The 15143-nt window shown below is 48.8% G+C and overlaps 2 protein-coding genes across 3 annotated transcripts; both read right to left on the minus strand.

Moving 5' to 3' along the window:
• Positions 1 to 279: 279 nt before the first annotated feature.
• Positions 280 to 3236, minus strand: LOC135912297 (uncharacterized). Of its 2 annotated transcripts, none has more exons than XM_065444687.1 (3): positions 3029 to 3236; positions 1800 to 2374; positions 280 to 1291 (listed from the first exon to the last, which is right to left on the minus strand). In XM_065444687.1, exons 2-3 carry the CDS (start codon positions 2351 to 2353, stop codon positions 445 to 447), a joined length of 1401 nt encoding a protein of 466 aa, XP_065300759.1. In that variant the 5' UTR covers positions 2354 to 2374; positions 3029 to 3236; the 3' UTR covers positions 280 to 444. The 2 variants fall into 2 exon arrangements, with proteins under 2 accessions (XP_065300759.1, XP_065300758.1); XM_065444686.1 differs by having other exon boundaries at positions 280 to 1294.
• A 2113-nt stretch (positions 3237 to 5349) lies between these two features.
• LOC135912328 (venom serine carboxypeptidase-like) lies at positions 5350 to 14011 on the minus strand. The gene is made up of 5 exons (XM_065444735.2): positions 13642 to 14011; positions 11693 to 11812; positions 9467 to 9653; positions 7327 to 7657; positions 5350 to 6165 (listed from the first exon to the last, which is right to left on the minus strand). Exons 2-5 carry the CDS (start codon positions 11797 to 11799, stop codon positions 5360 to 5362), a joined length of 1431 nt encoding a protein of 476 aa, XP_065300807.1. The 5' UTR covers positions 11800 to 11812; positions 13642 to 14011; the 3' UTR covers positions 5350 to 5359.
• Between the last annotated feature and the right edge of the window lie 1132 nt (positions 14012 to 15143).

A 15143-nucleotide genomic window follows, 5' to 3' on the forward strand; every position in this document is an offset into this window, starting at 1 on the left:
AAAAAAGTGGGCCTATAACATCGTTCACGGCGCTCTTCAACGAAAAAAGATCTATTAAAATTTCTCCGAAATCCTTTAAGCCTAAAAAGAACTCTGTTCACATACTTAGTTATCATGGACCTGATACTGTGAGACTGTGAGCTATGTCCGAATAGTTACAGCATTATTGCAACATCCATAAAATATTCTACCACAAGTTTGGAGCCGTTACCTCACTTATATTCTCAGTTACTACTGGAGTATATCAAATTACGCCGGACACGTTCTACACAAAGAACGTTATAGAATCGTACTAGTTCTCTTTATTAAATATTGCTTCACAGCTGCCGCGATGGCTTATAACGGTCGCACCGCACTATTACGTGGCGAGGGTCGTACTGATTGGTGTCGGCCCTCCACCATATACGTGTGGCGGCCGTTCAATCTGCACTGCGTAGACGTTAATTATTGCGCACCAGTGGCAGTGCGCGTAGCACCAGTCGAGCCACCGAGTTCGCCTGACGTCATCCCGACGTCGGTCTTCGCTGCAGCTCTTGGCGTTTGCCGGTCACCGTACTCGTTGACCGGCGGCCTCTCCGGCTTCCCGGCGGTAGCCTCCTCGATTCCGTGCTTCACGATCGCCCCCGTCTTCGAGGACAGGGGGGTCGTCTTCGAAGTGCTGGTCTTCTCGTTCGTTCCAGTGGCGTGCTTGAACGTCGTCCGCGATCTGGCTGCGGAGTCTGGTTGTGCCGGGTTCGCGTGCGTCTGTACCTGCCGTGCCGCTCGCGTACCGGTGTCGTTCTTCGCCGGCGTTCCCGACGTGGGCGACGTCCGAGGGCCGTGTTTTCGTCGGCCCGGCCCGATCTTGTACGCGACGAGTGACTTGGGGGCCTTTTCGGCGACCTGCTGCGGCACGCCGTCGTGGGCCGAGGCATCCTCGCCGCCCACGTGTCCGTCAGAGGTGGCATTACCGCCGCCGGCAGCCGCAGCTCTGTCCGGGCTAGCCGTACCGCTCTTGAACGGCCCACTGGCTGCCCCTCGGTCTGAGCCGTCAGCCGTCGTCAGCCACTGTGGTTCGACGGTGGTGAGGCGGCGTAGGTCGACCGGGACAACGTCGGAATTCGTCGTGCTCGTGCCGCTGCCGTTGGCGCATTTGCACTGTGGCGGTTGCGAGGTGGTCGCCTGCTTGGGCAGGACGTAATGGCGCGGCTCGTCCGTCTCGGCGTCGGCGGCGCGCAGCGACATGCTGATGGCGCTGGCCGTGGTGGCGGTCAGCACGATGGCCACCACAGAGTACAGCCAGAACTTGCTGCTGCTGTTGTTGCCGAGAAAGAAAGCGAAAAAGAAAGGAATGACAGGGAGGATTAACCAGGCGCACGTCCCGTTTGCTCTCCTTTGCTGAGAAAAGGCGTAAATAGATAGTAAATGAAGGGAAAAGAATGACACTGGGGCTGCGGGAGCTCGTGAAAGCATACACGACGCTTACGAATGGTCGCAGTGACCTGTCGGATTGAGAAACAGTAGCATGCGTTCTTTGCTGCCTGGACCAGTTGACGCAATGCCTGTACGATTACTGAAGTAATGACCGAGTCATGGATTTGTGTACCGTTGATACTCCTGCCATAATTGCTGTAGCTGCACATTGACAGCTGTAGCGTATCGCAATGGAAGAAAGGTTATTAAAAGGCCAGAGTTTGGGGCCTCGCCATAGCCACTACTATTTGGTAGCTGGCACCGTACACTGTAGTCTGCGCTCTAGCTTTCAGACCTGCTCTTTCTCCAGAGTGTAAATTCATTGAAACCAGTTGCTCCAAGTTCACCTCTCTGGCTCTGTCATGACGCCGGTGTTGGTGCAGTATGGCCTCTTCCTGCGACCAGGGTAGACGGTGTCGCTGTACCGGAGCCTGCGCTTGCGTCCAACAGCCTGGCCTCTTCCGGTCTGGAATGCCGCCGTGCTGGTCGACGAGCTGGTCGTGTCCACGGTGCCACTGCCGTACTCGTGCCGGCTAGTGCTCGACGAGCTCGACGTCGAAGTGCTGGTGCTCTCGCTGGACTCACTCTGCGGCAGCACGACCACTACCGGTGTGGATGAGGCCGCCGCCACTGCTGCTGCTGCTGCTGCTGCTGCAGTGCGCTGTTGATGCTGTGACTGCGAATTGGGCTGCGGCTGCCGATTCGGCTGCGGCTGCGGATTCAGCTGCGGCTGCGGATGCGGCTGCGGATGCTGCTGCGGCTGTGGATGCGGCTGTGGATGCGGCTGCGGCTGCGGCTGCGACTGCGGATTCGGCTGCGGATTCGGCTGGGGCTGTCGATGCGGTTGTGCATGCCTTTCGTTCTGACCTTCCTGCTTCGGCTTGCTGGATGTCTTCTTCATGGTGTCCGTTGACGTTTACCTCTGCGAGAACGATATGCAATACCTGCTTTGAGAATGCGTTATGTGCATCTGTACTTGTAGCCATAACCGGTGCGGGCCCAACGAATATAGACTGATACTCGGAAGATTACCTTTTTGAGCAACTGAGCAACGTTTTGCAAGAAAAATTGGCTTCGTTAGTCACACATGAGGCAATAAAGAGACATGCGTTAGTACGTAATTGGCAGTGGCCAAGCCATGGAGGAATGATCCCATCAGAAAATGTGCAGTCGTGCGCAGTACAACCGTTCTACAAGGGGCTGTTTGGGAGCGTTCCCTGTATAGTCATCAAATCGTTAAAATTCGTAATAGAAAGTTTATGCTCTCTGTCAGCTCAGACGATTTCAGTATACTTTCTGTTCGAACACTATTGGATCTAAAGCATAATTTTTTCATGGGTGGAAAATGACCATTGTCCCCAAGTGGCCGGAAAATCTAGATAGGGCACGAATATGCGGTCCAAATTTCGTCCGTCCTCATTAGCCGGCGCCTACGAGACAGAGGTAAAATTAACCGATCACATGAAAACGTGCCAGATCGCCAATCTCGACGCTGCTGCTTCAGTTTACCCTGGGCAACGACGCTTACAAGAAGTTCCTAGAAAGAAGACAGCGCAGGAAAGAAAGCAACGTATACCTGGTCGAGTCAGTCCTCTTTCTGTAAAATAATGACTTGGCAGGACAACGCCTCCCGCTGCGGCTGTTGCTTTGCCGATGTGCGTAGAAGCCAGACTAGAAAAACAGCAGCTTGCAGAGGCCTTGGTGATGCCAGTGAGCGGGCGATCCAAGGAAGCGTTCGATATTGAACCCGTTGCGCGTGAGAAATAAGGCCGTGCCCTCGAGTGGCGCACGCTCTGACCAAGCGATGTAGATGTGGATGTAGATGTAGTTGTTGTTGTTGTCCTGAGTGGCCGTGGCACATACCCACAGTGGGGGATTGGCCAAGTATCGGGTGGTTTAATTAGGTGCATAAAAATAATAATGATAAAAAGGGAGTTAACAATTTGAGCGTGTGAGTTTAAAAGTTAACGATTTGTGTTTGGAGAAAAAAGGAAATAATCAGATGAAAACCGGGTATAAGATAATAATAATAACAATAATTATTAATAGATAAGAAATAAAAGAAAGCTATGGTTGGGAGGGAGAACGATCAATCTAACGTGGAAATCAATTGGTTTCAATTAGGTAATTTTGGATCGCCAAGCAAACATTTCTGTGGCTGAACCCAACAATCGAGGCTCCAAAAGATAGGATCACAGCCATTGATAAAGTTAGACCAATAGAGCGAAGCGGGATTTCGAGTAGACGTTTTCTTATAATAGAAAAGCGTCTTCAAGACAACAAGACGTTTATGTAGTCTACGCGATGCTTTATTTTGTTTTTTTTTCCCAAGTAATAGCTCCTACCCACTACGGGGATTTAATAGAATTGTAACTAAAATAAAGCTTACCTTATTAGAGTGTGGTTAAGAGGAAAATGTAGAAATTATAAGAAAGCCTTATTAAATTTTGAGATAAAGCAGTTAAAATATAACGAAGGAATGGACAGATAAATTCTGAAATTTAATATGGTAGTCGTGTTGTGTCCGCGATAAAGTTGCAAATTGCAATAAAAGCGTCCGTGTGGCTGAATTCCAACGAAGGCGCCGAAAATGACACAATGGCTGGTGATGTTTGTGAAAGTCCAAGCTGGGGAAACTGAACTTCGGAATGCTTTCTTTGGCTTGAAAATTCATGACAGGGCACAAAAATATCCTCAATACATTCAATTGTACATCGCAAAACTAACATGTATTGGCTACCAGTGCAAATAAAACTTTAATAGTAGAATGCAGTAGCGAACTTTCATAAAATAAACTTCAAAGTTTACAGATGATGGAAGCCGGTGGATGTGAGGCTTGGTTTTGCAGAATCTTGACATATGGAGAAATTTCGGTACCTGACCGCGGTAGGCAGAACAGTGATTAGAGGTCCAGCGTGGGATGCTCACGTGATTGAAGTCACCATTTTGGTCAAGTGACTTGTTACCCAAAGCAAACGAACTCGCCCCAAGTAGGGAAGAGTCATAGCCTGCATAACTGCCAAATTTAGGAATGCAGTAAGTGAAAAACGACGCAGACTCGAATAGAAATCGTATTGGCGTGACCGTTGTCGCCCGAATGAGTGAGTGAGAGCAGAGTCCTTCCATGTTTTTTTTTCAAAAACATGGGAGGACTCTGGTGAGAGTTTATTGATTAAAAATGGCGGTTTGTCTACTTGTCTCCATTAGGAAAAAAAAATATAGTAGCGTAATACGTCCTTCATCAGTCTACTAGTATTCAGCCATGCAAACATATCGGCTCCTTTCGTTTCCTTCTAAAAACTGACGCATGCGCAGTACAGGGTATTGGCCAAGAATAAAAGGCTATACTACAAATAGAAGGCGTTGTGCGGAACCTGGGCCCTGCGCGAATCGGCGTACGCAAACTTTTCATTGGTGTGTTTATTAACTAACTCGCCGGACGCGAATCGTTGTGATTCGACACAAATTTCCTGCGACATAATGCACTTTGTACATCGCCAAATCTTGACCTTCTGTACCTCGGCAGTTGACATCCGTTTTCACTCATGGTATTGTAAAAAAAAAATTACGTTTTTCTCTGTATACTGCGTTCCTGAAGCTGTCAAATGGCAGCTGTTAAAAGCTAAAGATAATGTCGAATCTTAGCCGCAGGACTACAGTGACGTTCACAGTGAACACAGCGGCAAATACGAGAGAGAAAGGGATGTAAGGAAGGCAGGGATGTTAACCAGTCTAGAGTCCGTTTGGCTATCCTACGCTGGGGGAAGGGAGAAGGGGAAGCGATAGAGAGGGGGAGAGAGGGAGAGAGGGATGGAGGTTACAGAGACGTGCACAGACAAACATCGAGTCGAAGTCGCTCGTGCAAAGGCAAAACACAAGAAACGAGAAACGCCCAGATGCGACAAACTCACGACGCTCTGTATTTTCTGCCGTGTATAAAGCTGTACGTGAGGTCGAACAGCGCTTCGGGCCTGTCGAAGGTGGCGTGATGGCCGGCGCGAGAGACCAGCACGTAGGTCAAGTTTCGCGCGCGAGTCACGTATCCCGCGGGCGTGTGGGCGTCGGCGAACGAGTACCACGCCTCGCGCTGCGCGCACTCGAGCTCGCGCTGACCGCTCCACTTGAGCCGGCGCAGGTAGCGGTCGGTGTTCACCGCCGGAAAGACCGTGTCCATCTGCCCCGTGTACAGAAGCACCTTGCTGGAGTCGAGGACGTTGGCCAACGTGTCGCTGATGTCGGTGAAGTAGTCGCTCTGTGCCAGGCTCAAGCCCAAGGCCAGCATCTGAGCCTCCAGCGGCGTCGCTCCGCCGACGTGAATGGCCCTCTTGAACGCGTCGCTCGTGACGTAATCGCGGTACTTGCGCTTTTCCGGTGCCGGCCTCGTCCGCAGCACGCTCCCGTGATCCGTGTAGCCCGTGAGCTGCTGGTAGAGGGTCGGCTCGTCGTCGAATTTCGCGTTGAACACCGTCTTCAGAAGCAGCGCGGCGGCTATCGTGCGGTTGAAGCCGGCGGCGAGCTTGATCTGCTGGAAGCGCTCGGCGAAGAGCCGGTGTCCCCGGCCATCGATGAGTCCGGTGCTGTACAGGTAGTCCGAAGAGTCCATGAGGTCCAGGAGAGGGGCGACGAAAGGAACTCCGAGGATCACCCCTGATACTCTCAGTGGAAGGCTCCGGTTAACTTGCAGCCGATTCACGATCCCAAGCGCTGATCGAGCTGGAACAAACGAAAAAAACGGGAAAGGAGGAGTTGAGATTCGAAGTCGAAAAACAATTACGGGGTTATATATTTTTCTTTCTTTTAGGCTGCGATGAAAACTTGCGCGAGTAGTCGAGCGTAAGAACTTACGTTAATTCTAAGGTCTGGTTCCTTTAACTTTTAACTCTTTACACCACAAAGACGTTAAACACTTCGATGCACAAGTTTCCAAGTGTCATTAGTTTTTAACGGCTAGATGCTGCATGGGTCGTAGATTACGAAAGGCGGCGTGAACTTGTTATCTCGGATGTCATGTGCGTGTGCGTGTGTGTGTGTGTGTGTGTGTGTGCACGTGTGTGCGTGTGTTTGTGTGTGTGTGCGTGTGTGTGTGCGTGTGTGTGTGTGTGCGTGCGTGCGTGCGTGTCTGCGTGCGTGCCTGCGTGCGTGCGTGCCTTGCGTGTCTGCGTGCGTGCCTGCCTGCGTGCGTGCGCAAAAAGAACATTACTCGCTTTCAAGTTTTCATTTGACGAACAAAGTCAGAACAAATCGTTTGACTCTCATACTTCGGACTAAAGCGCTGAGGTACGAAACGCTGGGGATACATGGTTTCCGCGCGTTTCCTGGCCTCCTATATTTGCTTCGTGGACCCAGAATATACAAGAAGTTCGCGACCACGCTGGCGGTAAAAAAACGTGAGCGACGGAATTAAGGCTCGCTGCAAGCGCGCGTGGGCATCGGCACAGCCACATCAGCGGGCGTCCCTTCCGCTTGGTTTTTCAAGAGACGGCCTCAACACTTCGCTTGTCTCAAGTGGCGTTTGACAACGACACCGCTCGTGCAGTCGAGAGAAGGGGGCGTTTCCCTGCAGCCCGCCTGCCGTTGTGAAAGATTAGATTACTTTTATTTAATGGCGTTCGGCTTCTGCGGTACGCCGCGAAAAATAGCCCCAAACAGCACCATTCGTTGCGGGAAAACGTCAAAAAACTTGACGTACTTCCGCTTCCGCAGGGCACGTTCTGCCACACGCGCCACACTCGCGGCCCCATTCTATTTTCTTCCCTCGCTAGTGTGGGCGTGCCCTTGGCCCCAATTTTTTCTTTTCACCACTTTTGCTTCCTCCTCGTTCCCGATGACATTGTGCAATCTGGCGACAGATCACGGTCGCCCCCTCCTCCTTACCGCCGTACGACTCTCCGATCGCGTAGAAGCGCCTATTTCTGTTCTCTGGAAACAGCACGAGGAACTGCCGCAGGAACTCCTCGATCGAGTCGGCGATGTCGTCCAGCGTGCGGGCGAAGCCACGACGGTCCGTCGCGAAGCTGTAGCCGCCCCCGACGGGCTGGTCCAGGTAGACGACGTCCGCTTCCTCCTGGAGCGTCGGCCGCCGCCGATAGAGCTGCCCGTCGGGCCCGATGCCCAGCGGTCCGCTCTCGAGAAATTGGCCGAACAGCGCCGACTTGCCGGGACCGCCTTCGAGCCACAGGACCAGAGGCGTCTCGCCGCTTCGGTTCTGTGATAAAGGGTAGGAGGAGGGGGAGAGAAACGGTAAAAATAATTGCGTCATTTGCGTGCACTTGTATCGATTGGTCTTAAATCTCCCGAGGCAGCACGTGTTTTATGAAAGACGGTGTAGTGAGGGCTTGAGAATAGGCTCTTGGCTCCTAGGCTCTTGGATGTGCAGACCCGAGACAAAAGTTTGGATATCGTTGGTGCCACGAAATATTTTTTTTTTGTTCTCACTCTGGACATGCTGGTTGAAGTCAGGTGGTTCAGCCTACGCGCTCGTCTTCGTAAAAGTAAAGAATCTAGCGCGTATTGAAGCAATTCCGTGTTGTGGAGCAGCTCTACAAGAAATATCTTAAGTTTTTGTTGATGCTGTGGTCTTCGAACTTTTGCTCGCATTTGTGCGCGTAAAAGGAAGCTTTTCCATTTAAAAGTAACCCAAGGTGAATGTGCAGAAGACAAAGGTACTAACGGTACTATTCAATAACCTGGCAAAAAGAATTTGTGACTTCGATTTAGCCTCTAGAACCGGTGAAAAAGTACGTTTATTTACGTCATTTTTTCAATGACGCCCGCCTTACACAATGCTCCCATTGGGGCCTGTAAGGTACTTTGAAATAAATAAATAAATAAATAAATATGCTCACTGAAGACCCTGGTCATGATAAGGAAATTTGAAAAAGATTAAAACGGGTTGGGGCGCAAGCCGCAGGCATTACCAAATCATTACCGGTAGCTTGCCGTTATCATTGAAAAAAAATCGGTGCAATTACTGCATTCGACCTGTAGGAACATACGGACCAGGAACGTGGGGGTTAACAGAGAAGGTTGAGATGAAGTTAAAGACCACACAAAGAGCGGCGGAAGGAAAAAAATTGGCAGTTTCGCCCGAAGGTTAATGCATTCACAGACATAACGAGGTCTGGTGTTGCGCTCCAACTCCTCGGGCGGTGTTCTAACCATAGGCGTGTACCACATGCTGGCGCGACGCAGCATGCAAAGTGACTATGTGTTTGTTTTTTCTTTTTTTTTGCAGAAGGAACAACCTCTCGGCAGCTGCCAGGCGTCTCACAACGCGGGCGTGATTTATAGGACGCCGCCAGTGGCGCTGCGGACGTCGCAGCTGGATGCGAATGCTAGAACATGAACAAACATTTAAATTAAAATTTACAAAAATTATATCACGGGGTTTTAGGTGCCAAAACCACTTTCTGACTATATGAGGCACGCCGTAGTGGAGGACTCCGGAAGTTTGACCACCTGGGGTTCTTTAACGTGCGCCTAAACCTAAGTACACCGGCTTTTTCGCATTTCGCCCCCTCGATATATGGCCGCTGTTCCCAATATTCGATCCCACGACCTCGTGCTCAGCAGCCCAACACCATAGCCACTGAGCAACCATGGCAGGTAACATCCTTTCAAAACATTTGTGAAAATCGCTGTTGGGTATTCCAAAAGTATTCGATGCTAGATTTTGGCAACTATTCGATTCGCGTCCGCTTCAGTCTGAAAGATAGCTATTCGCACACCACTAATAACGCGTCGCCTACAGATAAGCGACGAGTGACCCACGGTGTATACCAATTTCTGTTCGTATTCATTATGCAAAAAAGAAGTGAGGCGTGCAGACAGGACACAAGAGTAGAGAAGTGTACAACACGAACGCCGAACGAGGTCCGGTCTCTATACTCTTGTGTCCTGTCTGCACGCCTCACTTTTTTTTTGCGTAATGAATCCTTACCAACTAGCTCAGCTTTCTGTCGTTCTAAGCTTCTGTTCGTATACCGCTCGAGTGCGCCACCAGCTGTGTGCGTACATTGGCAGCCTTGACGTAGAGGAAGAACAGGTTGCTCCCGGTGCTCTCGTTCACGGTGACGTAGCCCGAATGCGCCTTCGCTCCTACGCGGCTTTCGAACAGGTCCACCTTGCTCCTTCTCTGAGCTTCGTCGATGCTCCCGTTCAGTATGTACGGTGTCAGGAACAGCGGTACGTCGTCTGTGGCCCTGAATGATGGGACAGCAAGAATTCGTTAGGGGCCGGAGTAAGGCAGCACTTCTATAAGAGAATAAATATTCAATTCAATTCAATTCAATTCAATTCTATCGAAATGGCAATCCTTTCCGCGCTTTGTCAGGGCAGTTCGAACGGCGACGTGCCAATATACGTTGTCACCGGGATCGGCCGGTCGTGAGGGGTGGACAAGACAGGGATAGAATCGAGCGAAAGGTAATCCGTAGGTTATATCGGATTAGACGTAACTTCGATATTATATTACCCCATTCATTCATTCATTCATTCAATCATTCATTCATTCATTCATTCATTCATTCATTCATTCATTCATTCATTCATTCATTCATTCGCGCACTTGTGTTCTACTGGACTGAACCACGAAAGGGTGTAAGAGAAAACAACGTATACGATCATTTAAAAGCACGTTTGTAAGCTTTTCTTGTGTGTGCATCATATTTGTGCTGAAATTAAACGCTAATAATTGTTCTACATTGCGTATTTTTCTGCGTTCAGCCCTGAAACTACAGAGGAGGTGATTCTTCCAAAAGTATACTTCGTTTAAAAATTTACCTCATCGACGTTAATTGCATTTCTTTATGGCTATTACCAGCAGTGAGAAAGATTACGAATGGCGCAAAGACACAGTGCGGTCATTGAGGCAGTGGTTTTGTTCAGTTAGGGCGCATTCGAGGACCGCAGTGCATTTAAATAGAATTGATTCCTTTGTTTGTTTATGTCATGCGCGGGAGGCATAGAAGGACGCAAATGTAGTAGCCAACTCTATGATGAAACAGCTTCTCTGACGTCGTGCAAGCAAGGCATGGCTGTCGTTTTTCGCTGAGAGTGCAAAATAACCGTTACGGTGACACGAAGCAAGCGAAAAGGTATACGTAGCTTGGCAGATTGCAAATAAAACATTACAAAAAGATAGTTCACCTTTCAAATTTCAAAACTCATATTTCCGTTTTTTTTTTATTGCGAAAGCAATTATATGGACACTCCAACCGAATTTTCATCGTCGGCGTTGCCGTAAGGCTCTGCATATATTTAGGTATATCTATACAATATGCCATGCCACGCTGTATGTGCACGTTATATTGCTACACTATTCTGTCGCTAGAGTTGCTCATACCAGGTCTTACATTCCTGGCTAAATTATTCCTCCGGATTTTGAGAACGGCAGCCCACAAACGAATGTCATTACACATAACACTCACTGCGCGTGCCTTTTATCTTAAATCCTCTCAATCTGGTAAATCAAAAAGCTCAAAACAACAATATTAAAGCTCAAACGTTAAAGTGATATAGTTTTAGTGGCGCGGCTCATTGCGGGCAGCATGTAGGGCCTCTGCGATGTCATTAGAGGCCCCACACGGGGTATTAAAGCTTCTCAAGATGCCATTGTGCACCCACGTGTATAGCGTCCGTGTTAGTCGGACCCGCGTACTGTTGGAACAACGTCCAACAAATTCAAGCACGACGCAAAACCTGGCCATCGCAGCCCGTGTTTCATCCTTCGACCGAAACTGCCATTTTTTTTTACCTATGTTTGAATAGGTGGCCTCCATTTTAAACGCAGAGGGCCGTCACACTATTGCAGGAAGTAAAATTTCATATAACATGCGACCTTGCGAAATAATTCTTGATCAAAATGACGAATCATTGAAAGTGCGCAATATACGTGTATGGCGAGCTCCTAACTCAGACTATACTTATCGGAGAACAGACGAGAAAACTGTTGCACTCGCAGATGCGACAGCGCACGGTGCGGAATGCAAGCAGCCCGCAATAAGGCAAACAAGCCCAAATTCACACAAGAGATATGTATGTGAGCCATCGATAATTGACCATCCCCGTGCAGCCATCGATTGCTCATCACATGTCACACCGATCGTTATCACACCTGTCGGGACACCAAATGTGGACCATAAATAATTTCTCTAGCGTGAGATAAGATTACCTAATTAGGGGCCGAGTCCTTCTGTGGCCAATTAGTGGAGGTCCCTACTTACGAAAAACGATATACTACCTTTGCTCCAAGGGTGCAGTTTCATTACTTGGGTTTGCTGCCGTGTTCGCAAAGAGGTGCAGCCCAAAGCAGGCCAGGCACAGGAGCGCTTTCCCATAACCGTGCATGTCGATTCAGTGCCTGCAAGTAAAATTTGTCAAATAAGTTAATGCCCCATCAACAAGAATGTTTACATATATGCCCCCTTATGCAATACTCCCACATGAATGTATGGTAATTGCCTGTAAACACCCGCATGTTCTCATATATCATATGTGAGGATGAGGAGGATAAATGACGAGGATGAGTAGGATAAAGGAGGGTGAGGAGGATAAATAGACGGAAAGATAGGGAGGTTAGCCAGTTCTCAAACCGGCTGGCTACCCTGTGCTGTGGAAAAGGAGTAAGAGGAATAAAAGTTAATAGACGAGAGATATTACGAAAAAAAAGGAAATAAGGAAGGAAAAGCAAAAATAAAAGAGAAAAAGGAAAGGAGAACACGACACTGCTTAAAGTCTGTCTCTAAGACCAGTCCTCCGTAAGAAGCGCAACAACGCTTTCAAAGCCATCTGTGCTGAGGACAGTCTCGGCCACTGTGACAAGACCTTTTCCTCCGATAAAGGGCGTTTTTAAAGATTATCTAGCACTCTCGAAAATTATTTCCTGGCCGCACTGAAGCGGGGACACTCACAGAGAAGGTGGGCGATTCTTCCCTTGCAGCCACAGTTATCGCATGTAGGGCTGTTGGCCATTCCGATTCGAAATGAGTGCGCATTAGTGAAGGCCACACCAAGCCACAAGCGGCACAGAAGCGTCTCCTCAGCTCTAGGTAGTCCTGACTACAAGGCTTTGAAGGCAATCTCCTACTCTAACACCACATTTCGAGCGACATTAATCAGCGAAATTAACACAGCCTAAACCGCATGCTTTTATGCAGTTGCAATCATGATGCTTGCCGCGCAGTGAATACAATGTTTTATAACTGTGCAGTTATTCGAAACCTTTGAATAACGAACCCACTATTGCCCAATTCAATCCGGTATTCGAACCAAACAGTCACTATCCGCAAATACGAATATTTTTTGAAGTTTTTGATTATACTAAATCGTTGGCTGCGCATGATCAAGCATAAAATTTGAGCAAGAATTCGAACTGTATCCTGGTGTCCAGAAGTAAACGGGCCCCGGACCGCGTCAAGCTGCTTCAAGACAGCTATTAGTCCTGGGCCTTTTTATCTTGGAGAAATAAATGAACCTTGGAGAATCTTGAAGTTACGCAGTGTAGCACGCAGTACGTGGCTCAGAGAACGAGGCTTCTCTGGCTAAATCGATATGATTCGCACTCAACGAAGAGTTCTGAGTATGCGAACAAGCTACTTATTTGTGACGTTAATAAACAGCGCTTCGTAATATGCAAGGCAACAACAAAATATTCTAAAGCTGTGAATAAACGTACTACGATGTAAACACCATTTTGTATTAATGGCTCAAATGGCAGTTCATTATTCGAAAATTATTGAATGCATTCCATAGTCAATTCAATTAGCCTCTGGCCCGTTCGATGGCCCTACACGCGATGTGAATTTAGCAGTATTCAATGCAGCCTGAAAAGTTATTATCCACACATTCACGGTGTTTGAGCAACATAATTGGAGCGAGGCCAGAGTTGGTGCAACTGGCAAGATAGAAAAAGAATTCCGTCAAAGAACAGACAAAACCAGAGCCGAGAGAACCACATTTTGAATGGACAAAAAATATTATTCGTGTAAAGGAAACCACAATGATTCAAGTTCTCAGCAAAGCGAATCACTTTCCACAGAAAGCAACAGTTTCCAGTCTCCTGAAAAAGTGTGGGTTTTCTTCCCCTCTTTTTGCAATGATCGCAGCTCTCCTTATTTTTTTTTTCAACGCGGCTCTCCAAGCAGAAAACAAAATTCGAAATCGTATTTAAAAAATAAACAGTTTGCTCACCTTGCGTAAATGTCAAAGCAGCCCGTAAATCCTCTTTAGAGCGATTTATGTTGTGAGTTCAATTGTCGTCAGTAGATCAGACACCTTAAGAGAGGCCCCTCAGGTCGCACGTAAATCATTAGTTCTCGGATCCACCGGTCTGCCGCCCCACGTCCAGCTGGAGTTGGAACCTACACACACTGCAACGGAGCACGCAGACTTCCCGTCGAAAGACTGAAATGCGTTTCCTATAATCCTCTTGCATCCGTTGGCGCGAGGAGCACCGCGGAAGTGGGACACTTCGCCCTCTCCAGGCTACGCCCACCCGACTATTATCTCTTCGGCCAGAGTCCTTTCATGCTTCGCCAGCGTCCGGGAAGAGAAGATGGCTGTTCAGGCTTCGGGTTTAGATCGCGCAACACGCCGACCCGATACGGCACTTTTGATGAGTTTGTGCCGAAAGCTCCGGTGCAACGCAACCCACTGTTTAGGCTGCGCCAGATAACCGTCAGCGATCTTTTGTTCAAAGGGCTGCGCTGATCGTGCGAGCGGCTGCCTCGGTATAGCCTGAAGATATGCCCTCCGGTAAAAAAAAAGATGTCACAGGCCTGCACGGCCCATGTAGCACAGTCACAGCGTAAGCTGGAGGAATGGCCCCATAGGACCTCCATTTTCGGCATCACGCAGTGGAGGGTGTTCGCATCGTTTTCGCGAGAACAATATAGCCTCCCGGTGTCGACGGCGAGCTGCGGCTTGCGCTGCCCTCTGCACAGCGGTCTGCCGAGCCCGACGCTGCCTGGCCTGCAGCCGCGCGCTGTGGCTCTACGATTCGCTTCTTCAGCAGCGGTTCGTGTCTTACGAGGAGGCGCCATGACGTGTGCTGAAGAGTAAACGCAGGGGTCGAGACTACGCGGCGCACATTTCACATCTCTGAAAGGCGCCAAACACGGCGACACCTCCATACACACCATCCTTGGGTTAGGTTAGGTTAGGTTCGCGAGCTTCTTTCACGCTCAGAAAAACACGTTTATGTAGCGCATACAGAGCAACAGAAAGCTGTATCGGGAGTTTTTCATGTTCCTCTACAATTTTCTTGTTGACTATTTCGATCCAATTATGATATTTGAGAAGTTGATTTATTAATTCGGTCTAAATATGTAATTAGGCGCAATGCAAAAAAAAGAAACAATCTGAGTATCTCCAATCGACGGCAAACAACATTACCTTGGTTCTATCCAGCTACGTGGAATTTGCATATGTTTAAATCTTGGTGCATAATAGTAGGGACACCCTGTATGGTCGTGTTTGTCATAAGTGAGTGGTGCTCGCTCAGCGAAAACGTGCTCAATATCTACAGTCCCATTAACAAAGCGACGAGCGTTGCGATTAGTAGTCGAAGCCTTCCACGACACTCAGACCAATCGTTTAGTCCTTCGCAAGCAGCCATTTCGCACGGTCAGGCGATCGATGCCCCGTCATTGTCGGTTCGAGGAATCGCCGAAGGCGTCCTGAACACCACTTAT

Source organism: Dermacentor albipictus, chromosome 6 (assembly GCF_038994185.2).
Source record: "Dermacentor albipictus isolate Rhodes 1998 colony chromosome 6, USDA_Dalb.pri_finalv2, whole genome shotgun sequence".
Lineage (NCBI taxonomy): Eukaryota > Metazoa > Arthropoda > Arachnida > Ixodida > Ixodidae > Dermacentor > Dermacentor albipictus.